The sequence below is a fragment of the Dermacentor variabilis genome, chromosome 6 (assembly GCF_050947875.1).
Source record: "Dermacentor variabilis isolate Ectoservices chromosome 6, ASM5094787v1, whole genome shotgun sequence".
NCBI classification, from domain to species: domain Eukaryota; kingdom Metazoa; phylum Arthropoda; class Arachnida; order Ixodida; family Ixodidae; genus Dermacentor; species Dermacentor variabilis.
The window spans coordinates 87,562,517-87,588,995 of NC_134573.1; the positions used below are offsets into that span (position 1 = coordinate 87,562,517).

The following is a 26,479-nucleotide window of genomic DNA, read 5'->3' on the forward strand; positions in this document are numbered from 1 at the left end:
CTGCACAGGGTGATGAAGATACGTTTTTTGTCTGTATATGGGAAATGCCGGTTTTCAGGTTGAGTCCTGTCTTTTTTCCTTACTCGGCGGCATAAGGAAGGTGACCTTTATTACATTTCACAATGATTTTCAATCTTCTTGTTAAATATGTTGATCAGTCCTTCAGCAGAGTATTTTGTACAATATAGAGGGTGTTTATATATTTAGCTTAGCAAAGAACTGATCAACTTGCCCCGGAAGTGCTTTCACTTATGATTGCCTTTCGGTAACCTGTAAGAAATTTCGCATATCTGTATCATAAAACCCGTCGAGAGGACTATCAAAGGCAAGATTTTTTTTCCAAAACTTCTACGTTGAGCATATATACTTTTCTTCGGCAGAAATTCGCTGGAGTTGTCGGAGTAGTCCGAGAAATTTGCTACATCCATAATAACTACACCAAACATTTCTCTACCGTAAAGTTATTCTTTTTACTTTCCCGGCGTAGTGCAAATTGCCCACGACAGGACCGTAATGTAAATAGCGGAGTAGTTTCTCAGAAATCTCGAGCAGCTAAATTACGAATGATGCAATCTGTTGCCGTCTAATTCCAAGGCACTGCTCTTCTAAGGTAAATGAAATTGAAAATGAAGTACTCTGTAGAGTACTTCATTAGAGTACTGTAAGAGTACTGTAAGAGTACTTCATTAGAGTACTGTAAGTACTCTGTCGTGCGCCGCCCCTTCAAGATGAAAATGAAATACTAATAAAGGGATTCAGCTTCCAGGGCATATGAATCAAAATGACCTCATACAGATTTTCCACAGCATCGTGGACGTATCTCGCTCCGCCCAGACTTTCCAGAACGCATTATGCCGATAATTAGCACGTGAAAGGCAAAACGTCACACGGGAAAGTCTTCGGTAAGCTGCCATCGAGGTACCCACAGGCAGACATCAATGACACGTATTTCTGCCACCTAAAAGATTTGTGTACATGCCAATGATACTAAAAGCACGGACCTACGTGAGCAACGGGAAAAAATTACGAAAAGGCATTCCGCATGTCAAAAAATTTAATATTTTATCTAATATACTGTTACAGTGAGGAGTGCCTAAGCACGCAAAGTTCCTTCTGGCCCTCCCCTGTTTACGTTCATTTAGTGAAGCGGCTACGCTTGTGTTAGGCGGTCAAATAAGAAATTTCAGCAGTCAGCAGGAAAGCACCACACTTCTGCCACTGAAATGAGTGTTTCCATGTAAAAACACCCTATTTTGCGCAAATTAATGAAATGAGGCACAAATTATGAACAAGTGGTAAAACGCTTTCGCTAAACATTTTCTGAGCTCCAATGTGAGCTGGCTCAGCTTCAGCATTATGATTCTCCAGCTTAATATTTTTTTTTGTTTTCTTCGGGCGAAGTGTAAAGACATAAAGTTGATTGTTTATTTGCTGTACCGTTTGTTTATATGCCATTTGCACATATGGCCTAAGTAAATCAGACGCTCTGGGCATCGATAGTAGTGTTCTCTCCTTGTTGCTGTTACTATAGCTGTATTGTAAATATGAGTATGCGATTAGTTTTTTTTGACGCACGCTTTTCATCAAAATTTTGTTATTACAGGTTTCTCAGGCCTTTCTACACCTAAATGCTCGACTTTGCACAAGAAACTCAAATTTATCACCAACGTTCATAGTGATCAAGTTGGAGAGTCTTAATCACTATTATGAAGTGCCCATAAACCTATCGACTTTTGCGGGCTCTTAGATTTACTTGATGCGCTGTTTTAAGAAAATCATCCACACAATACAGAGATCGTCAAATGCCGCGCCATTCCTTTCGTAACTCGAGAACACGAGTAGCAAGAGAACGCCTAATCCTTGTGTTTTGCTTTTGTGTAACAAGGGCCTGTGTCACTACAGATATCTTTTTTGGTTCACTGTAGCTAATCTAAGAATGCAAGCTAATGGGTAAATTATTTTATCGCACTATTTCTCTTGAAATCATTTGTCAAAAGCTAGTACATATTTTTAAGGCTTCGGATAGAAATTCGTACGTTCAAAGCCAACAGTCGCAGAAAATATCCTGTCACACCGGCAGACACTTTAAAAATTATTTTCTACGTTATCTAACGTACACAGCAAACAAAGCCACTTATATTCCTTGAAATCAATACCACTGATATCATTCCACGTGTCCTTTGATTATTATTGTGAGGAAAATGGAAACAGGCTTCCACAGTGCTTTGGTTTTCTAAAAGAGGACCCTCGAATGTAGTCGCTCAGTCGTTTATCTCCAAGAGTGTGTCTTTATGCAAAGAAAACAAAAACAGAAAACCACGCCAGCAATTGACAAGCGGGCATGGAACATTGTCTCATAAAAAATATACTTGTTCGTTATTTTCCTTGAAAAGGTCACTTATCGATAATATTCCATCCTTATTTTCTACATAAATGAAGTTTACTGTGTTTGAACTAGTGTTCAAATAGCAGTAATATTTAGAGTATAGTCGAGCCTTTCCTTCGTAGGGCAAATACTCAAAAGGAATTTCTTTATTTTCTCAGTGAAACAGCGACGGTATTTTTATCGTAACAACGAGAGGACCCACATCGTAAGAACAATATATTTTTGCACTTCTTTAAAAACATATCACCAACGCTGCCAGTATATTAACGAAGAACAGCGATTATCGACAAATGCAATGTGTAATTTACCTTTTAAATTCAAAAATGTCGCAGATAAACACTTGCAGCCGATGATCCGCGGTCTACACAAAAAAGAAGAAAAAAAAACGTGTAAGGTTGTGTCATCCTACGTGATACTTTTGCTCTGGCCATTCGAATTACGTTCACCAACTCAGTGACACACAAGCACATCAATACCACTAATATTTTCCGCAAAATCACTACCTTTCACAACAGGTCACGTGCATTTTGGATGCATTGGCAAAACAAGTTCGCACTTTCTTTTTCTTCAATGGCAAACGTTGTGGACTGTGTAGTATGATAATCATATACGACTTCAGTACTGAAGTGTCATTACTGGAAGGACACGTTCATGCAAAAGCTCGTAGAACACCGCACTTGAACTTTATTTGACAATAAAGGTCTTATTTATTGCTTAGGCGCTGCTTCACGTTAACGCGCGAATTTTCGTGTCAACCATTTTCGCTGGCCTATCTAGTAACTGTACCATGGATCATTCACAAAATGCTCACTGCCTTAGTGTGCCGAAGAGGTTCTACATTGACAATAGTTATAGTGCCGCGTTATTGAGTGTTACGTGCGTTGTAAATATGGATAATTGTTTGTCATTTTCTTGTGCGTTACTGTTCCCTCCCTTCCACAAGCCTCGGTTAGGCAAACTTTAACAACCAAGTAAGCCTGCAGCCACAGTGATGGTCTCTCAGACAATGCTTCTGGTGAAGTACGATTGCAGTTATTTTTGTTTTTGACTGTTTACATTTGCAGCCGCGACAATATTGTGATTTAATTTCCTGAGATACATTCAATATTTTAAACTTCACAATATGTTTGTCATGCGAGTCAGAGACAGACAAAGAGGAGAGAAATAGAGTTTAACCAGACACAAGTTTCCGATATGCTCCCCTGCACGTGTTTTTTCAAAAATATGGGTAGAAATATGCAAGAGGAGAGACAAAGAAATTAACAGCCGCACTAAACGTTCACTTAGTCAATTGGAGCGCAAAAACACAATAACTGCTTCGCCTTCATGTGGTGCGAAATTAAGTCATGTCTATGTTTGATGACTACCTCCGCCGGCAGTTGTGCGTCGCCGAAATCATGAAGCAGAGCGCAGTAGGACTACTCGAGACATTTCTGCGTGATGTGTGCAAAAACTTTCGTGAGACCATTTTATGCAAACTTTCCGACATAACTAATCCAGTAACATGATCTGCCTTATTTCTTGGGTAACATATTTATCGTCATCGGAAGGTGCCAGAGACGTTGACAACAAATGCGCCAACTGCAACAATTCATTCCTAGAGGACAAAAAGTTTTATACACCATACATGCTAGGGCCAAACCTGATCAATACATGAAAGTGTGCTTTCCAAAAAGCCCGTTCCTTTATTTTACAGGTCGATAGAAGGGGTACTTACGCAGATTTGACCACACTGATAGCCTGGGGCTCAATTTGATCATTCGGTCTGAACAGATGCACGCAATCATCAAAGGAGCACTACCGCATTCATGACAGTGAAAACAGAGTTGATCGTCAGGCTACACTGTCACATTCATATTACGCTTTACTAAGGCGTCATTATGACACTGTCCTGTCTTTCCTATGTACAGAGTTGAGCAGCCTTGCCTAGAGGGCACCACCGGGACTCTGCAGAGTAAGGCAGCGCCGTCTAACGTTTGCTGCTGAGTTCGAGTTAGGTGTACACTGCGCTCCCGCGACAAAAAGAAGCGAGTACCTGCTCATCGCTTCCTTGTCGAGTTCCCGACTTGTGCATTCGCTTCCTGCCGAAGGAAGCAAATGTCACTGTGTCACTTCATACCTAAGTGATACAGTGAATGAGAAAAGTGTCTGTAGAGCTCCTCCGCCACGCATTCAGCATGTGGCAACAAACGTATGAACTTTTTGACTCTCGTCTTCAGCAATTCCACATTGCTTACTTATGACAGGTTTCACTAATTGACATCCATTATTAATTCCAGTAAGCGATGGTAGTTGACAATGTAGCACGGAAAAGGCTGCACCGTTGACTTTTAGACAGAGTCTCAACCCAAGCTCAAGAAGGGAATTAGTGAATTTTCTTAATATCACTTGCAATAACTGGAGAACAGCTTCGTTCGTAGACGTCAATTTACAAACGTATGTATAGTCCATGTGGAATATGAAGCCCTCGAAATCTAGTGGAAAACGTTGTGGCAACAACGCATTAGTGCTTTACAGTATGTAAAGCGGATTGTACTTGCTTGCTGTACTCCCTATGATAGCGTTTCTTCAGACGTTCACCCTATCATTTCTTTTCTCAGACGCCTTTCTCTGAGAAAAAATATACAAGAACCGTAATGTTCTCCCGCAAATAATTAAAGTTGATACAAACCGAGAGCCTCAATATGACTAGTCCATGTGTACTTTTTGTATTTCAAAAAAAAGCTGCTTTACCTTTACCGTGGGCACTTTGCTTATCAAAAATGTAACTAGACTCATGGTGCACTCCACTGTAAACTGGCTCCAGTGGAATACAGATGAATTCTGAGACAACAAAGCGTGTGCTTCAGTTCACCACTCAATACGTCAACTGATCATGTTTCCTGCAATTTCGTAAATGGTGTATGTGAAACTTATTCGTTCAAAAAAATTCCCTACCCTGAGTATTTTGCAGTTAATAATGGGACAAGTTGCCTCTTCCAATTTCAGCCCATTCTCGGGGAAATAGCTGCGCACACACTCTTCCACGAATTCCACACCAATGACGGTGTGCCCTAGGTCATAAAACCTGTAACGGAAACAAGATAAAATGAGAAACAAGACAAACAATAGCAGTCTAAAAGATAGAGATGATGCCCCAAGAATAGCCGCTTGATTTTAGACCAAGCCCTGCATTTTTTTCCTGTTCAGGCGTTCTTGAATTTCTTAGAATTTAACTGTATTTATAGCCATATATGATTGCTTTCCGAGACAGATTGTGTCGAATTTTTTACTTTAGGTAACATTTACTATGTGGAAGCAAATAGAGCCACAGCCGTTCTTTGTGAAATTTACCACTTATTATATTTCTGCTTTTAGCACTTACTAAGCTTTCTCTCATTGAAAATTTTAAGATGGGAGCATGACTCGACTTATCATTGTCGTTGCAAAGAAAAATTTTCATGAAGAAAATCCCACACCCCTTTCAAGCAAAAAAAAGGTTGCAAATACTAAGCAAGGGCGAGCCAAACTTATAAATATTTGTTACTGACAGCCGAACACATTATGACACGCCTTTAGATCTATCTCTAAGACATCGTCTAACTACATGCCAACATACTCAAAGGTTTCTTCAGGAGTCCACCTTCTCTATAAAGCAGGTGAGAATTAGCTGAGACTCAAGTTACTCAAGAGGCTTACTCACCACTTCAGTTCTGCTGCTTTTCCGCAGAGGGGTATGAACACACGAGCACGCGATTTTCCCGCGATGATAACTTCTTTGTTGTCACTCAAAAGTCTGAAATCAACAAACCTATTATGTTTCAGACGATCTTGAAAATTCTCAAGGAACATTTACTTACACGTCTGGCTACTGCGAAATATGTTACTCTCAAATATCAGAGGGCGCCGTGTGCAGGTGAAGAGATTGTCAAACGTATTAAAAATAAATTATCTGTCATACCGTACCGGCGACACTCCAAAGGAGCATATTGAGATTTCTAACAATTAGGTCATGCTCAGCAGCAACTTAGCAAAATTTGCAAATATTAAGGGCTCAAATTAAGTGAATATATATTCAGAAATTTCACTTATACGATTGAAAATTTCTTAATGCTGCCGAAGCTAAAAGTTATTTTAGGAATCAAAAATAGATGGCAAAACCAGTGACCCCCTGTCATAAGGTATGCTGGCAATGAAATCTAGTGTGAGGCTCTTGTTTTTATTAGAGAATAACTCAAACTACAATACAGAAATAAATAAAATACAGCATGCCCTACGTTACAGACACGTGATATGTACATTCCTAAATTTCCTCAATGATGGTGTGCCTGTCCATGCATCAGTTCGTAGAATATTGGCACACCACAGTCATCCTTTCCTTCAGCTACGTGCAGACGGCGTGTCTAACCATGTGCTCTATCGAGCAATTTCCCTTGCGAGTGGGCCGTGCTCATTCCTCGCTTTGTAATAAGCGATGAAATCATCTTTTGGCGCAGAAAATGTCTGAATACGGAAACGTATTGAAGCGTCGGCTCAATAAATTAAACATGCAATGTGAATTCAAAGTATAGATGTAGCTTTTGAATATTTCTCATTTACAATTCGTTGAGGCGACACTGTCGATGACTTTTCCCCTTGAATTGGATTCTGTCGTTTTCTCGCTTGCTATAGTTGTGGTTACGTACAATAGATAACTTCGGCCCCTCGGTAGGTAATGAGTGTTGTCTTGTCGAGTAGACAAGTTGGGTCTCAGGAAACGTGCGATGGCGGATGTGCCATTAGGTATCTCCTCAGTCTCAGCCACTCACTCAGAATAATTGTTCCAATCTAAGGCAATGAGTATGAAGCCTGAAATGTTTGAAGTTAGAAACTCAAGAACTGAAACGGGAAGAAAGTTCGTTAAATGTACTCCTGTTCTGTTATGTTTGGTCTTATCCCTCGCCAAAAAGGTCACGTCATTACTGAGAACTGCGTCAACGCGTCCCTTGCGAGAGAGCATTAGATAGTGTGCGTGCCAATGGAGGTAAGTGTTTTCCACGGTCGAGAAAGCGGTGGCCAAGAAGACTCGTCTCGCTGAACAGGTGCGCATACATTATACCGCTAAACACAAATACACACTAAACACAAGTGCAAACAACGACAGCGAGCAAGCTTAGCTATAGCATGATGGCCACGTAGAGATTCGAGTGGTCTCCTTTAAGCACCAAGATGCGAAGGAATCATCTACATAGACTTTAGAATGAGAAACAAACTAATTCCTCGGAAAGTTCAGGCCATCTTTTCTGAAGCGATGCGCGTCACCAACGAAATCACGAACATTGATAAGCCCAATCACAAAGAATGTAAAAAAACTTCGCCTCACTTGCGCTTTAACATGTTCGTTTGATCTCCATAATTTTTTACTTTAGGCGTGAGACGCATTTTTCAGGGGACCGAATTTCTAGTAAGAAAGAATATCTTTATTTGGGGCCCCATGTTATGTGCAAAGTAATTAAGGACCCGATGTGGCAGAATGTTTTTCTTATTATCGAGAAGATCATACGATTCTAGCTTATGCCAGACATGAACCTTCTGGGTCACCCGAGCTACTTTTGAAAAGAGTCATGCTGCTCCTGTGATGCCAGTGGTTAATTTCAGTGACATTATCAACGCGCATTTCGGATAATGACATGAATGCTTTATTGAATGAACGGAACGCATTCCAGTACGCGCAAATGGTTTATTTTTTTCCAATATTCATGCAGAATATCTGACCATTAAAGATGTTCATGGGGCGGATGTGATTTTGTCCAGCATCAGAAAAATAGTAGCCTACGTTTTGGACGTCGAAGAGCTGCACAAAACCAATGGCACATGCCTCTAAGGACCCAAATTGACATCACATAAGGTCACTAAAGACCGACACGATGCCCACTGACCATGTTGGTGTCGAAAAGGTTTCAAGTACGGCGCACACCATGCGACACATCCCAAGTTGCACAATCATGTGCCCCAAGTGAGAGTGAAAGAGGTTCATTGAAGAGTCAATTCCATTCAATTCAATTCACTTTATTTCAACACCACAATGTTGAGGACCGCGAACAGACAGACAGACAGACAACGAACTTTATTTAATCCTGAGGAGCTACCAGGATCTCCTAACGGGAGGCCATTGTAGCCGCTGGCCGCGCCCACGTAAAGGACAGAACGCCGTGACGCCCCGCTCTTTCCTGGGCCCTCTGGTTAGCCCGGGCTTACTTTCGGAGTACCGTGCTTCTGATGGCCTCCTCCCATTCGGCTTCGCTGGAGAGGAAGTCCTTAGGCAACGCGGGACATCGCCAGAGCATGTGAGCCATTGAGCAAAAGGTTTCAGTGCAGTCGGGACAAGTAAGGTCCACATCCGAGTACATCCTACTGAGGAATCCCCGCGACGGGAAAGATCCCGTCTGCAGCATTCTAAGTGTAGCTGACTGACCTCTACTGAGCTTCGGGTGAGGCAGAGGATAAATTCTCCGGCCAAGTTGGTAATGTTTAGGGATTTCATTAAATGTGAGGAGTGCATCGTTCTGCTGAGGCCCTTCCTGCCCCTCCGGAGCCTCCAGACCGTGGTGGCGCGTGAGTTTTCGCGCACGGTCGTGGGCAAGCTCGTTGAGGTTTGGGAATCCCTCGAGAACGTTCGTCCCCATCTGTGCGGGGAACCACGTGATCTAATGAAAACCGCGGTAAGCCCTTTTCTCTAAAATAGAGGCCACTTCTCGTGCGAGGTTACCCGACTCGAAAGCTCTGATTGCGTCTCTCGAGTCGGTGTAAATGTAGGAACGCCCTGTATCACACAAGGCCAGCGCAACCGCAATTTGCTCTGCTATACTCGCGGTGGCCGCTCTGACCGAGGCCGAGGAGCGAAGCATCCCCCGCCCGTCTACAACCGACAGCGCGAACACTCTCCTGTTCCCGTATTGCGCCGCATCGACAAAGAGCGCGGAGTCTCTGTCATCTCTAAATTTCTTCAATATGGCTCGCGCACGGGCTTTACGTCTACCCTCGTTATGCTGAGGATGTACGTTCCGCGGGAAGGGCCTCACCAGATAGGTCGCCCTCGTTTTTCGTGTCAATGTTATACGCCGGTCCTCCATTATCCTAGGAGCCATGCCAACCCCGTCGAGAATTCGCCTGCCAGCTTGGGTCGACGATAGCCTAACCACCTAGGTGGTGACCTGTGCCTCTATGATCTCGTCTATGCTATTGTGCATACCGAGTTGATCTAGGCTGTCGGAGCTCATGGCAATAGGCAAGCCTAGCACTTTCGTGATGCTCTTGCGCATGAGTGTATTTAATTTGGTCTTTTCCGTTTTTTTCCACACTAGAGCTGACGCCACATAGTTATTATGGCTCATGAGGAACGCGTTGTACATCCGAAGGAGGTTGTCTTCATCTAACCCCTTCTTTCGGTTGGACACCCTAGCAATTAGCCGCAACATATTCTCTGTTTTGGCTGTAACGTGGGTAATTGTTCTGGCATTACAGCCCCTCGCGTCTATGAGCAGGCCTAGGATCTTAACTGAGTCGACTCTGGGAATTTTCTGCCCATCATTCGCGTATAATGCCATGGGTAGCTGGTTGAGGGGTGTCAGACCCCGAACCCCTTGCCTTGCGGGTCTGTAAAGCAACAGCTCCGATTTACTCATAGACAGCTTGAGACCCGTGTCCGCGAGGTAAGCCTCCGTCTCGTCCAAGGCCGCTTGTAGAGCTTGCTCCTTTTCAGCTAGGGAGCCCCCTGGGCTCCAGATCGTGATGTCATCTGCGTAAATTGCGTGACCTATGCCCTGGAGGCCACCCAGTCTATCTGATAGACCCTTCTTGACTATATTGAAGAGCAGTGGCGAGATGACTGATCCCTGAGGGGTACCCCGAGCTCCCAATTCGTACACGCTCGACCGAATCTGCCCCACCTGAATAGTAGCAGTTCTATTCATGAGAAAGCACCTGACGAAGGCCTGGAATTTGACTCGCAGGCCTATCCCGGCCGTGGCTTGCAGAATGTATCTATGAAACACTGTGTCGAACGCCTTAGTGAGAGCCAGGGCGAGAATCCCTCTCACGTCCCGGGTGCCGCTATCAAAGATTTCCTTCCTTAGCATTAGCATGACCTCCTGCGTCGATAGGCAGGGCCGAAAACCAACCATATTATGTGGGAAGAGGTTTTTGCGCTCTATGTACCCGGAAACCCTGTTCAAGATCACGTGCTCCGCTACCTTGCCTATGCACGAGGTTAGTGATATTGGCCTCATGTTGTCCAAATGAAGAGGTTTTCCTGGTTTAGGGATGAGTGTTACTATAGCCGACCTCCATCCGTCAGGCACCTGTCCTGTCTCCCATACCCTGTTGACCTCCTTAGTAAGTAGTTCGACTGCTTTATCGTCCAGGTTTCGTAATAGCCTGTTAGGAACTTTATCCGGGCCCGGAGCCAATCTGCTGTTTAAATTGTAGATCACCGCCCTGATCTCTGATTCTGTGAAAGGCGCGTCCAGTTCCTCTACCGTCGCGCACTCGATCTGCGGATAATCCTCTTCCTGCGTCGGCCCTATAGGAAGGTATCAATCCGCGATCGCATTCAAAAGTGACTCTTCAGTACCTCCCTGCTGTTTGTGCCGGTGTATGACTTTACTAAGTGTTTGCCTTTGATTATGCTTTGTCTGCGCGTCACCCAGGAGGTGCTTGAGGAGGTTCCACTTCCCTCCTGAGCGCATGAACCCGTCTACTGCCGCGCAGACCTCGTCTCATTGTAGCCTATTGAGCTCCGCACAATATCTCTCAATCTCTCTATTAAGCTCCGCAACCTTTTTCCTCAGCCTACGATCTAACCTTTGTGTTTTCCACCTCATCAGAATTGACGATTTCGCCTCCAACAGATGCGCTAGGTGCGGATCCATTCTTGGGACCTCCGCTTCTGTTTGTACTACCTTAGTAGCCCTCTCGACGTCCTCCGTTAGCGATTCGATGGCCTCGTAAAATGAGGAAAATGTGCTCGTTCGCTTCTTCCTAAGTTTCCTGAACTCCTCCCAGTCCGTGACTCCAAATACCCTGGCCGGTCGGGCTTCCACCGTCAATGTTACCGCTACTATGAAGTGGTCACTGCCCAGGTTCTCCTACTTATTGGCCCACGTTACGTTACCTGCGTTCCTTACACAGGCCAAATCAGGCGTTGTGTCTCGCGCAACTGACGTGCCCAGCCTAGTGGAGAACCCTGGGTCGGTGATTACCGAAAACGCAAGATCATCCAGGATCCTCGCCAGGTTCTCTCCTTTTAAAGTCCGTCTGACGTAGCCCCATGCATTATGAGGGGTGTTAATGTCCCCAGCAACTATCAGAGGAGAGTGTTTCGCTATCGAAGTCGCCTTCCTAAGCAGGGAGTTAAACGTCTGTCTCTGGTCCGACGGCGGGCTATAGACATTAAGCACAAAGACGCTCTGCTTGAGACGCCCGTGCGGTATAACCTCCACGAAAAGGGCCTCCATCTTACCCCGTCCAGATTCGATTGAATGTTCAATAAAGGCTAGATTTTTTTTTATCATCGTAGCTAGTCTTCTGCCTCCCTCATTCCTGACCGACACAGTGTCGAAGCCAGAAAGGGTAGGGTCGTCACATAGTGTTTTCTGTAATAACAAAATCTGCGGTTTTTCCACCTCATTCGCCAAAAGTTGCCGTAGCGGAGCCTTGCGCCTTTGAAAACTAGCGCAGTTCCACTGCCATATTACCAGCTCTTTGTGATCGCCCGCCATGATGCTACAACAACATACCTTGCTCCACAGCCGGAGCAACCTCGGAGTGATTCACTGCCTTGCTTTGCGCTCGGACCTTGGCATTGGCCTTAATCGCCGCCTTTTTTTCTAGTACGGTCACTCTTTGGACCAAAAGCTTTACGCTTTCCTGATTTTCTCTACTTATCCTAAGTAGTTCCTCCAACATCTTTCTTTGCTGTACCTCTCCCTCAGATGTTTCTGAGTCGCTCTCGTCGTTAGGAAGGGGGGCCTTGCGCTTTGCTTTAGTGAGCCCTACGCGGGGTATATGTTCGACTACCTGTGGCGTCTGGTCGCACGCCTCTATTTCAAAGGACTTAGGGTGTGCCATGGCAGCTTTGAGTCGGCGCACCTCCTCTCTAAGCTCCTTAACTTCCTTAAGTAATGCGTCCACGTGCGACCTACTACCATGCTCTGGCGAAGCCGACCGCGTTACCTCCGTGGGTCTCTGTAGCTCCTTCTTCTTCTTCCCTTTGACACGATCCGCCTAGGTAGGCTCCTCCTGGATCCGCACGCCGGACACCGAGCGCCGAGGAGCGCTGGAGCGCTGCCTGATTGCACGGCGCTTCTGCGCAGCTGCCGTGCGAGAGCGGCTTCTTTCGGTGCTGCGCTCCTGCGCAGCTGGCGTACGCGAGCGGCTCCTGCCGCCCGCCGTGATGACGTCGGTTCCCAGCTTCAGCTGCTCGGCGCGTCGACGCCGCTGCCGCCGCCTTCTTCTGACAATATATGGAACTTGAAATTTGTCCCTACACTCTTTGGCCGCTGTGGGGTGCGGGCCACCGCACAACGTGCATTGCGGATCGCACTGGTGATCTTCCACCGGCGATCGTTTGCCGCACGTGCGACACCACTTGCTTCCAGGGTTGGGACACACGTCAGCCCGTTGTCCCAGTCCACCGCAACCGTAGCAGACTTCCGTGTGGCGTCGGTAGAGCGTGCAGCGAAACATGCTCGCGCCGCATGCCACGTAGTTGGGCACCCTCATTCCCTCGAAAAGTACAACCACCGCTGTAGTGTTCTTGATCCGCCTGGCCTCCAAAGCGCCCGGATTGCGATTATTTACAATTCTCGCTCTGAGTGGAGCCTCGCTGACTTCCACGTCGACTCCTCTTATGACTCCTCTACACGTATTCTCGGGTGGGGCCAGGTACGCCGCCACCCCAAACGTGCCTTCACCGAGCCTGATTTGCTGCACTCGGGCGTACGCGTCCGCGTTTTTCTCGTGAGGAGTACACACGACAAAAATGTTCTGAACTCCTTTGGGACACATCGTGTCCTCTTCGATTGCGGCCGGAGCCAAGGATGCCGCCATGGACCGCGAACAAAAAGCCTTTTTTATGGCTTGACAAGGTCCGCAGCCATTCTTTAATAAGCTAGGCTCCTACTCAGGATCACATACCAAGCGACTAAAATTAGTCACATGGGGTCCTTGAAAATGGTTTCCTCAACGTAGTAGCCTGATTCTCTACCTATATGACACGGACGGCCAAATGACCCACGTTCGCCCGGAAGCGCTTGGCGACATAGAAACATTGAAATAGAGCGCATAAAATATCTCTGAAAGTGCCTGAAGTATTCTAAAAATGTGAATCGTACGAAAACGTACAACACCACGACGATTGCATATACATGCGGAAGCTAGAGTTGCAAACTACATGCCAAGTTAGTGAAAATTTTGAGTTTTTCGCAAATTCGGCGCATGATAAACTTTCTGTTTCCGTATCGCCATAAACTAGCACTTAGACCTTTTTCGAAACTGTGTGTTATAGAGTAAATTTGGTTGACAAGACTTGTTGGGCTAGTTGGCTCCTACTATCAAGTGTGGCGGTCAGTCTCGTTATTTTATTTTTGCCGATAATATAGTGTTAAATTAAGTTTTCATTGACCAAGCACAAGTAATCAGCTATATTGGAGGAGCTGAATAGCACACACGTTATGCTAAATCCTAAAACTGCCTGTATCGCATCATTGATCTAGACTAAAAGCCCTGCAATGCATTTAGCATAAGGGAGTGGGGCGCGAACCGAAAAATCTCACCGCGTATTCTGAGTAATTCTCTCAAGTATTTTTTTCTCTAGGCGGCCATGCATCTCGGCGCTATCTTTTCGGATTGGCGCGTATCGAGCCAGATGGCCAAACGTAACCTCATAACCACCGCACGCACGGCAACATACTTGGGGAAGCAAAGAGAAACATTTTGGGCATTAAATTTAATGCATTTGGTTAACACGCATAATCAAGCTTTCCCACTTGCAGCGATTTTCTTCTGTATAAGATATGCTTGCGACACACTCATTCACATGCAGCTTCCTAAGTTTCGATAACAACCTTGTTCATGCGTATAGCATATTTAGGGTAGTTCAGCCACATTTCGGGGTTCGTCTGAGGATTTATCTGTCTCTCGTTTCCTAGCCGTTTTGATGCAAACTTGGTCGCTGGATAGGCGGTACTGGGTATGTGGCCCTGTTCAAAGACGCTCATAGATCCCAACTAAGTGGCGTGAGTATGGTCCGCTTGGTCGGTGCCACTCGTCAATGAACCAGACGGAAACTTCGGCCGCTGGGTATCTGTCACAAGTTATGCGCCTTTCTTCAATGAATGTCTTTGAGGTGAACATGCGTAAATGAGCATGTTACACTCCGTATGTGGCGCACTTCAATGACATGCGTTAACCCGCTTCATGGCAAATTGCGGTATTTGGTTTTTGTCAGTGCTGATGTGCCGCTTTACATTGAACCACTTTCACTCCAACTTGAGTCGCTGTGTATTTGAAACTGTGTATGTGCCCCGCTTCAATGCACCTATTCAATGTCAATTTGGGTCATTGGCTATATGCAACTGAATTCTAGTCATTGCTCAATCAACCTATTTCCAAGAACTTGGTTTACAGGGTGTCCCCAACTGGTATGTGCCGGAAGGTATGCTCCTCTTTTTAAAGAAAGTCTTTTATGCCTACTTTGGGATCTAACTAAATGAAGCTACATATGTGTAGCTCTTCAACGAACATCTTTGGCGCAACCTAGGACATCAGGGCGGGATCCACTTGGTATGTACCGTTCTCCAATCACAACAGAGCAAAAATTTAAGTGTATCCGATGCTGAGCAATGTCGAATCCGCGTCACATACATTAAGACTATCTTGTTTGTTTACATATTCATACAAACTCCGTGCGGAGACATCGCATCGGTGGTGTCGGTTGGCTCAGCGCATACGGTAGAGAGCGCCAGAGATGAACCGGCTGTACGCAGGCCACAAACTAGACGCGTTTCGTTGGTTGCATTACGGTGTATCGATACAATGATTCAGCGTTAACCGCACTTATATCAGCCTATGCTGTTAGATGGGCTCTGCCGGAATGTGTGTTTTTCTCTCTTTTTTGGAGCGGTTGGAGAATCCGACGAATCTAAACGGTTAATAGACACGCCACTGTTTGTAACTACGCGCGCACAGTAATGTTCTTCCATTATTGAGGCATTTGCGCTCCTATGTATGTAAGCATGCATTACTGCCTTGGATTAAGCACGTTAAGTAGCACGTTAGTGACACTGTCATTAAAACAATTGAGAGTGGTATTTTCTTTGTCTCAACAATAAAAATGGGCTGGTTTTATTAAAACTCCTTTATAATAGCAGTATTAGTTAGGCATTCTATTTTGTATGGCACATCTACGCTACCTAAATCAAACATCGGTTCAATAGAACACATTGCTAGGCCACCTCGTGCATGATTAGTTATCAGGATCGTGCCGCAGCCAAAGACCATGAACGGCGGAATCAAGATAGAGTGCCCCTGCGTATGTTGCTTCAGCCGTGCCGCGTCTTTCGTTGCGCCATAATTCCAGCAACCAAAGATGGGTCACAAGCCGAGCAATTTGCTTCCCCATTTCTCACCATCAGCGTTTTGCTGGTGTCTCTCAAGAGCCGCCATGGTTTCTTAATGGTTATGGTGTTGGGCTGCTAAGCACGGGGTTGCAGTTTCGAATCCTGGCCACGGCGACCACATTACGATTGGGCAGGAATTCGAAAACACCTGATTCAGGTGCAGGGTAAAGAACCCTAGGCAGTCCGAACTTTCGGAGTCTCCCACTGCGGCATGCCTCATAATCAGAAAGTGATTTTGGCATGTAAAACCACAGAATTCGTTTTTTCTTGTTTCTTATGTCTCTCAAATTACAGCAAAGTAAGCCGTGATGATATTTGCATGCTTTTCCGTGTTGTGCGCTGTGTGCATTTTCGACAATACATTTCTGTTACTCTATTGCACGTGAAAAGAGTCCGTCTTACTCGCATACACTATTTACGAATGCATATAAGGCTACGGTAACCACCCAAGTTGTAGCTTAAATAAACTTCAATACTTGTGCTGCAAAAATCTTATTGGCAAGAACAATGAGCACGCAGATGTACATGCGCAGGACCACTTCCTTAATTTTAGGTTCCAACTCGTCGAAGTCTACATTAGAAAAGTAAGCAGTGACAAAAAGCTTGTATACATGTACACACACAAACATTTTCTGCTGTTCTCGCTGTGGGTTCTAATACCCCAGTTTGAAAGTAAACGAACAAAATGTATTCTGAAGCAGAAGAAGTAGAACCTCAATTATCACATTCTTACTCTTGTCTCCTTAGGCAACAAGGAAAATGGAGAATCTTTGGGATAGAAACTGCTGCGACTAATATCCTGGTTCAATATATACAGCACTTCAAAGTACGTATCACTGCTTTATGCTCTCAGCTTGGCAGCATAACGAGTATGACATACTGACTCACTTGGTAACGCCTTCCTTCTGCCACATCGATTGTCCTTCCTTCCACATATAGTTCCAATATTCTTGGGTGTCTCGTGGCGGTGCGCAGTCCATGGTGCTTGTTGAACGGCTTACCTAAAAGCTGGAGCAGCAGGCACCTTCATACTACACAGCAGTGGCCTCAATAGAAGTCGATAGCCCTGCCGCACGCTGGCGCCAGAAGCTTCACAGGAAGGGAAAGCAAGAGTCAAACAAAAACATGATAAGAGCGCTCGCACCTGCGCTCCCGCACTTTGTAGAACTTAATAAATGTACTAAAACAGACCGTAAAAGGTAGCAATTGCTTCGGCTCCGAGCTCACTTACTACACCACCAGGATTCTCCTATTGTGAAGCCCACAATCTTGTATTTGCCTGCCTGGCCGATCCTGAAATAAGTGCGTTTACACACTGCCGATGGCTGGGCAACAAGCCAGCGGTTATTGGGTGGCTTATTTGGGCAGGGTTGAGGTCTCATGAACTGTTTTCTGTGTAAAATGGAATTTTAAAGCAGTTTCTGATATATTTTCAATAAATCTAAATTTTTCACTCTGTCATAGCAGAAAGAAAGTGCGCATTTAATAAAGAAGCCGAGAACCTGCGATGTACGCAAATTCTTTTCTTCAAAGCATAGTAATTCACGTTATGAAGGCAAAAATGCGCACACAGCCGGATAGAGTTCGACTGTCAGATATCCGATATCTGAGTAGGCTGCATTCGTTCAAAGGAAACCTATAGGTCTAGGGAATATTTGTATTTAGCTGTTTTGCCAATGACCTTCGCAATTTTTTTCCCGGGTACTATATATGAGCTGTTTTAATGTATTGGGTTAAGAAAATCTGGTATCATGGTTATTTTTGCTTTCTTTGTGTATTATGGCGACATCGTACTGGGGCGAGTGAAACAAGTTTCGAGTATTTATGAAGTGGCACAGCTATATATCGGTCTCTATTATGCAGAATGCCGCTGACAAGCACCTAACTCTATGACATGCGGTCAACCTGAATTTGTGATTACATTTCAATATGATATTTCCTGATACCCCTTCCCAACTTCTATGTTTGTGAAAATAAAGTTTTATGTGCGGGGTTAGGAAGTTCCTATGTTATGACGTAGTAGTTCTGCGGAAACCCGCAAGGGGGAGAGAAGTAATGAATAAAGGGAAAATCAGACATCCACCCGATCGTAGCAATTGCTACAAAGGAAACCCGTACAGGTTCCTCGAAAGAAAAGCCTCATAGTTGAAGAAATATGTTATGGGCCTCATGGCTTTCACACTTCAATAGTCGTTTTGAAGGTCCCACCGGGAGATCAATAAGCACTGAGGCGAAAAGTTCTGCTGCAAATGACGTCTCAATTTAAGTGACGCCGTGCGAAGATTCGAACAAGTTTTAATGTGACTACCATTCTTGGACATCATGAACTTTTCTCTGCCACCATCAGGGTATCTAACCGTTTTCCTCGTGGATGAAAAAAAGGAAGCCACTCGGCGGAATGGTGGCCCCGACACACGTGTTTCTAATTTTAGCAAGCTGCGCCACAAATACGCTGCATATGTGCCGCCCTTCAAATCGCCTTTTTCGATGACTTGGGTCACCGGCTTTGTTCCACTGGGTGGGCGGCTGGCGAGAACGATTCTCACCTGCACGCCATGCATCTCAAGGGTCACATACGGAGTTTTGTGCAGCGACCGCTGTAGATGGCACAGCGTGTGCAGATGGATGGGCGAGAAAGGGCCCGGCTACGCATTTAGATTCTAACACCTGTCCAGCCGGTCGGCCGCAGCGCACCCACGCGTCACCAACGGGAACATCTCGCACAGGTACTTTCCGACCTATTGGTGCCTGGGTTCGCGATACCTAGCTGCGTTGAGCCTCCTAGTTCCCATCCCCAGCGAAGGAGGAGGAGGAAAAACATCAATTTAAAAAAAATGACATCAAGGTGTCGTTCTGCTTGTGTTGGGAGGCGCCTTCAGTCTAGGGATTCTGCGGCTCTTGCTGTCTTCCGGGACCGCCACAAGAGTTGCTACTGGTCACGAGCGTCCAAGCTAGTCAGCACTAGCGTTCCTGTATGTGCTCCCGCACGGAGCAGAGTTGCGCATTACTTTTCCGACGCCGCTCGCACCAGTATTCGTGGAGCGCTATCAGGTGGCGCAAAATGACGTCAAATATTCAACTGCAATGCAGCGAGGCCAACTTTACGGGCGTGACGCCAACTCGTTTCCGTCGGTACCATTGAAATTGCAATCAGCGGACTGTCGAGGGGGCGTTGCATTCATCGGCTCGGGGCTGTATGTAGGGTATTCGGCGATATTAAATTAATGACTTTGGTGAAGTGGTACGAAACACATAATTTTGACACCTGTATTACAGTATGACGGGGTGCAACGCACCAAACTGGAAAAAGCGCACGGAAGGTGGCAAGGCTTTTTGCGAGGTGCCGTGCGGATAGACAAGTCCGGCCGGCTCCGAAAGAAACAAGGACAAGCCAGGTGCGCAGGGCTTGTTTACAGAAGTGAGTTCGGTTTGTTTACACAACAGCAGCATTTATCTCAATTAGTACTCCTGTGCACGCTGAAATCCGTACGGCTGGCATAAGAGGTTGTTCACTTGTGCAATTTTTGGTGTATATGTGCAGCGCAACACACACGCGGGAGAAAGAATCAATGACGCGTCTGTATCGCGCTCCAAATAAAGGCCAAGGGCGTTAACTTGCCAACGCGCCCGATTAGCTGCGTTCCTTGCACGATTGTTCGGACTATGCGACTCTAGAACACTCTGTTCAAAACAGAGTAAATGCTAGGAGATACAATCGCCCGTGGTACCCTGATTTTCATTGCTCTGTTCCTTTTTAATTTTTGTTGGCGTTCTGTTTTTATGTTAGGTCGATTGATGTACTGGTGTTTATTGCTCTGTAGTAAGCGATAACATCGTGCGCTTCCGCTGCGGAGACAGCTGTAGTAACTTCACCATTTATGGCCCACAATATGTTGCTTGTTCGATCAGCCTAAGTCGACGTGAGGATTGTGAAATTCTTTTTGTACATCTAATAAGCGTTGTGTTATATTAAATTAACCGGAGTAGTACGAAGAGGTAAAAAAATGCGTTGTCGTATTACAGTCTGCAATGTGTGAGTAATTAGTTTGCAGGTTTGCCATCTTATGTGATTAGTGCTATAAAAATACCCTGTTGTTATTCTTAATACCTTGTTGCCTTTCCAATGGCTTTGAATTCTGCCCCCCAAGGCTCCGAGAACCAGCACTCATGCCCTGCTGCCACCAGCCTTTGCTCATTCATTCTCTTCTACGAAATAAATTTGATCTAGAAGCTCGTGCATCTTGAACCTTTTTCTACTAGCAGATTTGCTGCTTCGAAGCAGCTGTTCAGTTTGTGGCATGAATCGTACGAATTAGCTTCGCATGAAATGTGCGCATGTTAAAATTTGAAATGCGTGTCTACGTGTCTGTACGTGTCTGTAGCGCATATATGGAAAACGGGCAGATGCTGTGAACGACCGTTATCGAAGAACAACTCTCACGGTTAACGGTCACTGACATAACTACAGCCACTATAGTTCAATTGGCGACGATCACTACTCGTCTGGTTTCCGTAGCCAAAATATGCTCACATAATTGTCCACCACATGTGTGTGAAATTTTCTTTAAACATCCTTTAAAACATTTCTTGCCTGCCATCCTCCGCTAGAAAACTTCATATGCATGCTGAAAAGCATTGCACCATTTTTTATTGCAAGGTAATGCGCGTTTGCGCGCGAACTTTTCAGGTGTTCGAGCCATGGGCGCAGTCAGGATTTTATTTCGATGGATTGAGGGGGGTCGTACTCCTTAAATATACGTTCGCACGTGAGTTTGTATATGTGCGTCTATATAAGTGCTGTTAAGAACGACCTGCTGAGGTGCAAGTTTTGACAGCCAGGTGTGACGGCCGTGTCGACTTTTCCTGGAAGGCCACCGCCACCCTCTAGTCACACGGCGTCACTAAATCGACTCTCTGCGTAGCACAATACGTCGCGTTCTTGACCCTTCGTCGCGGGATTGCCGAGATGAGTTCGGCGAACCAAGCTTTGTGACTGAACACGCCACCGCCGACCCGGTCTGCCGTGAGCAAAAGAGGTACCGAGGGCGCGTCTCCAGAGGCCCCTTCTCACCCACTGTTCTTCACGTAAGCCCCGAGTTCTGCGAAGTCCGTCTGCCCTAGGTGGAGTCCGTGAAACCGGTGCGGAAGCCCTCCCACTCAAAGGCGGCTCGTCAACGTCCATTGACGTTGACGGTTTATAAACGCTCGGTTCTCCCTCGACCCCTAGGTGAGGGAGAACCGAGCGTTTATAAACCGCGGTTGTGCGGCTGCTCAGTGTAGTTTCTCTTGCAATCATGCTAGACTGATGAACTGCAACGTCCTTATATAGATATGTAAATAAGCCCATATTCCTCGTTCTCGATGAGAAGCAGTCCTTCCCTTCAATAACGTCCTCAGCGTGGATATGTTGGATGACGGCATGGGCCAGCTGCCATCTAATTGATGCCCGACTCCAATCTTGACAACTGGTTACGAGTGGCGGGAATGACCTCCCAATTCTCACAACTGGCTGACAGTGGTGACACGGACTTTGCGACGTGGTGCTGGGTCTGCGATGAGCGCTTGGTTCCTGTTTTGACTCTCTAGGCTTTATTCTCTGGTTGTTCTGTTTAGAACTGTAGGGAAGCTAGATTGTTGATTGTTAGCTAGGTTGTGTTTTCGTAGGTAGATTTAGCAAGCAGGACCAAGGCAGTAAAGCAGCAATCATGGAGCCAAGGACACTGCTGAGAGAGGAATAGTTGATTGTTGGTGAGGAACTGGGTGTAGATGTACGCAAAGAAATGCTAAAAGCGGAATTATTGGAGCTAATTTCCGAACAGGTCAAGGAGGAAGAAATTGAAATGGGGTTGGAGCTTCTGAAAAAAAGAGAGAAACGGGACAGAGAGAGAGAAGAACGCGACAGAAAAGAACGGGACAGAGAAGAACGGGACAGAGAGAGAGAGGAACGCTATAAAGATCACAAGTTAAGAAAAATGCGACTAGAACTGGAAATCCAACGCTTGGAGTTGACTCAAGGAAGCGAAGGGGTTCTGGGACAATCACGTGAGGCAGAATCATACCGCATGGACAGGCTATTAAATCCATTTGACGTCTGGACCGACATAGGCTTGTTTCCAAGCAATTTTTACATGACTTGCGAGAAGATGAACTTCGGTCCGATTACATGGCCATAGCGGTTGCTGGCTATGTTGCCGTCTGAGGCAGCGGAAGTAGTCGCCAGACTCAGTGCACAGGATGTATATGATTATGCGAAAGTTAAGGCTAGTCTCCTGAAGAAATACCGCCTTTCAGCTGAAGCTTTTCGGCAAAGCTTTACGAGCACAGGCAAGAAAGATAGCGAGGGGTATCCGGAGTTTGCATATAGCTTAAAGGCAAACCTAGTCGAGCGGCTGAAAAGCGCGGAAGCGTACGAGAGCAGAGACAGGATCATTGAATGTATGTGTCTAGAGCAGTTTTACAAAAGCTTCCCACCATTTGTCAAGCTGTGGGTGCAAGACACAGGCGATGTAAACACTGTGGAAAGGGCGGCAGAATTAGTCGAAGAGTACTCAACGCGTAGAATGCTGAACGCCGAGGACGGTAATCGGGACGGTCGAAATGGACCGCGGAAACGATTTCCCTTCAAAAGGGGTTCGCAGACTAGACGATCGGAGCCTGTGGACGTGTAGGAAAAGCCCACACAAAAGAGTGAGGAGAAACGTAATTGGGAAACCGTACAAAAAGAGCTGAAAAGAAAATTCGAATCTTTTAAACCGATGCACTGCTATAAGTGCCACAAACAGGGACATATCGCTGTGAACTGCGGAAAGCCTAGCGTAGTTTTTTCCTACGTAGATGACAAAGACGAGATTGTGGAACGTTTAAGCCCATATCTTCACGACCTGGAAGGTAATGGCAAACCATGCCAGGTGCTAAGAGACAGTGCCGCCATGATGGACCTTGTCCATCCGTCTTACGTGACGGTAGATGACTGCACTGGAGAAGTAGCATGGAGTAAACAGGTTGTAGAAGAACACAGCGTGTGCCTACCCATGGCCAAAGTCAAAATCAGTGGACCATTCAGGAGCTAGTGACCGAGGCTGCAGTTTCCAAATTTTTGTCACTGCAGTACCCTTACATTTTTCGAATCGTTCGAATCGGTTACTGCGTGAAAAGGGGCTTAAACTGGGAGAGGGCGCAGTACAGGCATTGACGCGAAGCCAAGCTTGTAAAATCGCGTTGCTTTCAACTGAAAATGCACAAGCTGCTCCAGCGGAAGCAGCAAAAGAGATAACTTCAATAACCGAATCCGAGCTAGGCTCGAGGGATGAAAAAATGGTCGAGGAAAGCCTGCCAGCTGACCAGCTCAATGAGAGCGTATCACCAGGGCGTCAAAGTTCATCCCTGCAGGAAGAGCCCGCTGATGCACTCGCAAGCGAGCCAGGTAAAAAACTTTGATCAGCTCTTACGTGTGGACAGAGAGTCACTGGCAGCGGAGCGAACGAATGATGACAGCTTAGCTAGATTACACCACACAGCTAAAGAAGGCATTGCTAGGCGCAACGTGACGATACAAGAGAGAGGAGGATTGTTGTATCGGCACTACAGAGATTCAAGGGGAGGATTCTAGATCAGTTAGTCGTACCTACTAAGTACAGGGAGGAACTATTGGGTCTCTTTCATGGAAATGGGTGGTCCGGCCACCTAGGCATAAACACATCAAAGGAAAGATTCCTTATGGAATACTATAGGTCTGGCTGTTTCAAAGACGTAGAAAACTTTGTAAGATCATGCGACGCCTGCCAGCGCTCAGGCAAACCAGGAGAGACATCAAAAGCTACACTAAAGGTAGTGTGACTTATGATAGACACGGTAGGGCCTCTACCAAACACATAATCTGGTTACAGGTACTTGTTTACCGTGCTGTGTCCGGCTGCAAAGTTTCCAGAAGCAATCCTTCTGAAAGAGGTCAGCTCCACCGAAGTAGTAGACGCGCTTTTGATAGTATTTGCACGTGTTGGGTTTCTATCACAAATTCAGGCGGATTAAGAACCACTATTCACCAGCGCACTGACTTCCACATTCGTGCAAGAGTGCGGGGTAAAGTTGATATACAGTTCCGTTTATCACCCTCAGTCAAACAGTGTAGAGAGGTGACATTCAGTGCTTAAGCTAGTTTTGTGTGCGCTCTGTTACGAGCACAAGGAGGACTGGGAGAACTGCCTCCAGGCAACTTTGCTTTGCGAACGGTTCCACATGAAGCGACAAGGTTCTCGCCAGCAGAACTAGTATATGGAAGTACACTCCGTTCGCCCCTAGGAATGTTAAGAGAGATGTGGTAGGAAAGAGGAGAGAGTACAACAGTGGCTGAATATGTGCTAAATGTGCTGGAACAGCTTAGCGCAACCAAAGAACTAGTCGAAAAGAGCATGGGAGTAGCGCAAAAGAACACCAAATTCTATTACGACAAGAATGCTAGGCTTCGTACGTTTAACGCCGGAGACCAGGTAATGATCCTCAAACCTTCAAGAAAGAACAAGCTTGAAATTCACTGGGACGGGCGCGTTAAAGTGTGGCACAAACTTTCAGATACTAACTATGCTCGGAAAATGCCCCGTCGCAGTGAGGATGTGAGATATATCAATGCAATTTGATGAAGTCATATGTAGGGCGGAGCGGAGTCGTTAACTATACCATCAAAGGGCAAGATGGCACTAGTACCAAGTTTAAGGAGTATAAGGCGACCTCCCAACTCTTAAATCGGCCTAAAAGTAGTAAAACATTCGGTAAGCTCGCACACTCTAAGACCCGAGCAGCTAGATGAGTTAAAAAGGGTTGTTAGGGCAATAGGGCAATAGAACCGAACTAATAACGCAAGAAATAGAGCTGACATCAAGCGAACCCGTAAGATCAAAGCCTTACAAAGTGTCCCTAAAACAGAGAGAAATTATGCAGGCAGAGATACAGCGCATGCTTGAGTGGGGAGTTATTGAGCCCACTGAGAGTGACTACACGTCACCGCCAACACTGGTAGAAACCCCTAACAAGAACCCTCGTCTGTGTGTTGACTGCAGGAAGTGAAAGGCCATCACTAGGGATCAGCTGTACCCGATACCCCATATTGAGGAACGAATTGAAAGAGTTAGCACTACTAAATACATTTGAACTATATATCTCGTACAGGGGCACTGGCAAGTTCCCCTTTACGAAAGTGCCAGCCGCTATGCCGCATTCATCTCACCTTTAGGCACTTTTGGCCCTCTCGCACCAGCGTTGTGCTGAGGGACGCGCCGTTTAGCTTCTCTAAGTTAATGGATATTGTCTTAAAAGACTTGCAAAGAGTTCGCCTTGCCATATCTTGATGATGTAACAATTTTTTGGACAGCTGGGAACAACACGTATCGCACCTCAAACAGGTGCTCTCACGGTTGAGGGAAGGTGGCTTAACAATGAAAGCGCAAAAGTGTAGAATTGGTTGTTCGCAGGTTACTTATCCGGGCCATGTTGTCGCCAGGGCACGAGACGGCCGGCCGAGATGAAAATAGCTACGATTGGAGAATTTTCTCAGCCACGCATGAAAACAGACCTTCGTTAATTTTGGGGATTTGTGGGGTACTATCAATGGCACATTCCAAATTACTCGCAAATGGCAAGTCCATTAACGGACGCCCTCCGAGAGGGAGCACCGAGTAGCGTACACTGGGACAAGGACAAAGAGAACGCTTTCCGAAGTTTGAAAACGCTATTGGTTTCTCGTCCTGTGCTTCGCACGGCAGACTACTCAAAGGAATTCATAGTTCAATGCGACGCAAGCGACAGAGGTATGGGCGTGGTACTTAGTCAGGTCGGCGACGATAACAAGGAGCATCCTATCCTCTATGCCAGCCGTACACTAATTGTAAGAGAGGAAGCCTACAGCGCTTCAGAGAAAGAATGCGCTTGTTTAGTTTGGGCCGCCCAGAAGTTGACGTGTTACTTGTACGGAGCGAAGTTCATCTTCGAGACCGACCACTGTCCTCTGACGTGGCTCAATCAAATGTCATACAAAAATAGCCGCTTGCTCCGATGAAGCCTCACTCTCCAAGAGTACTCCTCCGTCAGATATAAGAAGGGAAAGTTGCATAGCAATGCGGCTGGTTTGAGCAGGCTCATTTGAATTTTGCGTGCAAGGGTCCCGCATAAATTTTAGGGTTATTGTCAATTTTGTTAAGAGAAGATGATCCCCTCTCATATAGCAGCATTCCCTCAATGATTGCTGAATTTGTGAGCAGGAAATTGCTTCGAAAATTGACATAGCAAAATGCAGCATTTTTGGTTTCTGCACTTATGTTTACTTTAAAGCCTAGCGGGCCTAAAGTGAGATCCAAGGTACGCCGTCTAGGCGCAGAGCCGTGTTGTGGGGTTCATTTTGCAGTTGCCAGTCCTTGTTGGATGTTCTGTGCCGGTGACATCATTACTCAAGTGGTCGTTGCGAGTC

At 45.9% G+C, this 26,479-nt stretch overlaps 1 protein-coding gene across 2 annotated transcripts in view; it reads right to left on the reverse strand.

Annotated features, from left to right (window-relative positions):
- The window catches only part of LOC142584253 (thiopurine S-methyltransferase-like), a 33,625-nt gene extending 16,557 nt beyond the window's left edge, over positions 1–17,068 (reverse strand). For both annotated transcript variants that reach the window (XM_075694398.1, XM_075694399.1), the window contains exons 1-4: positions 16,912–17,068; positions 6,069–6,161; positions 5,324–5,453; positions 2,695–2,747 (exon numbers count right to left, since the gene is read on the reverse strand). In XM_075694398.1, coding sequence (XP_075550513.1) covers positions 2,695–2,747; positions 5,324–5,453; positions 6,069–6,161; positions 16,912–17,003 — 368 coding nt within the window. In that variant the 5' untranslated portion in view covers positions 17,004–17,068. The remainder of the gene's footprint in view (positions 1–2,694; positions 2,748–5,323; positions 5,454–6,068; positions 6,162–16,911) is intronic.
- Positions 17,069–26,479: the final 9,411 nt, after the last annotated feature.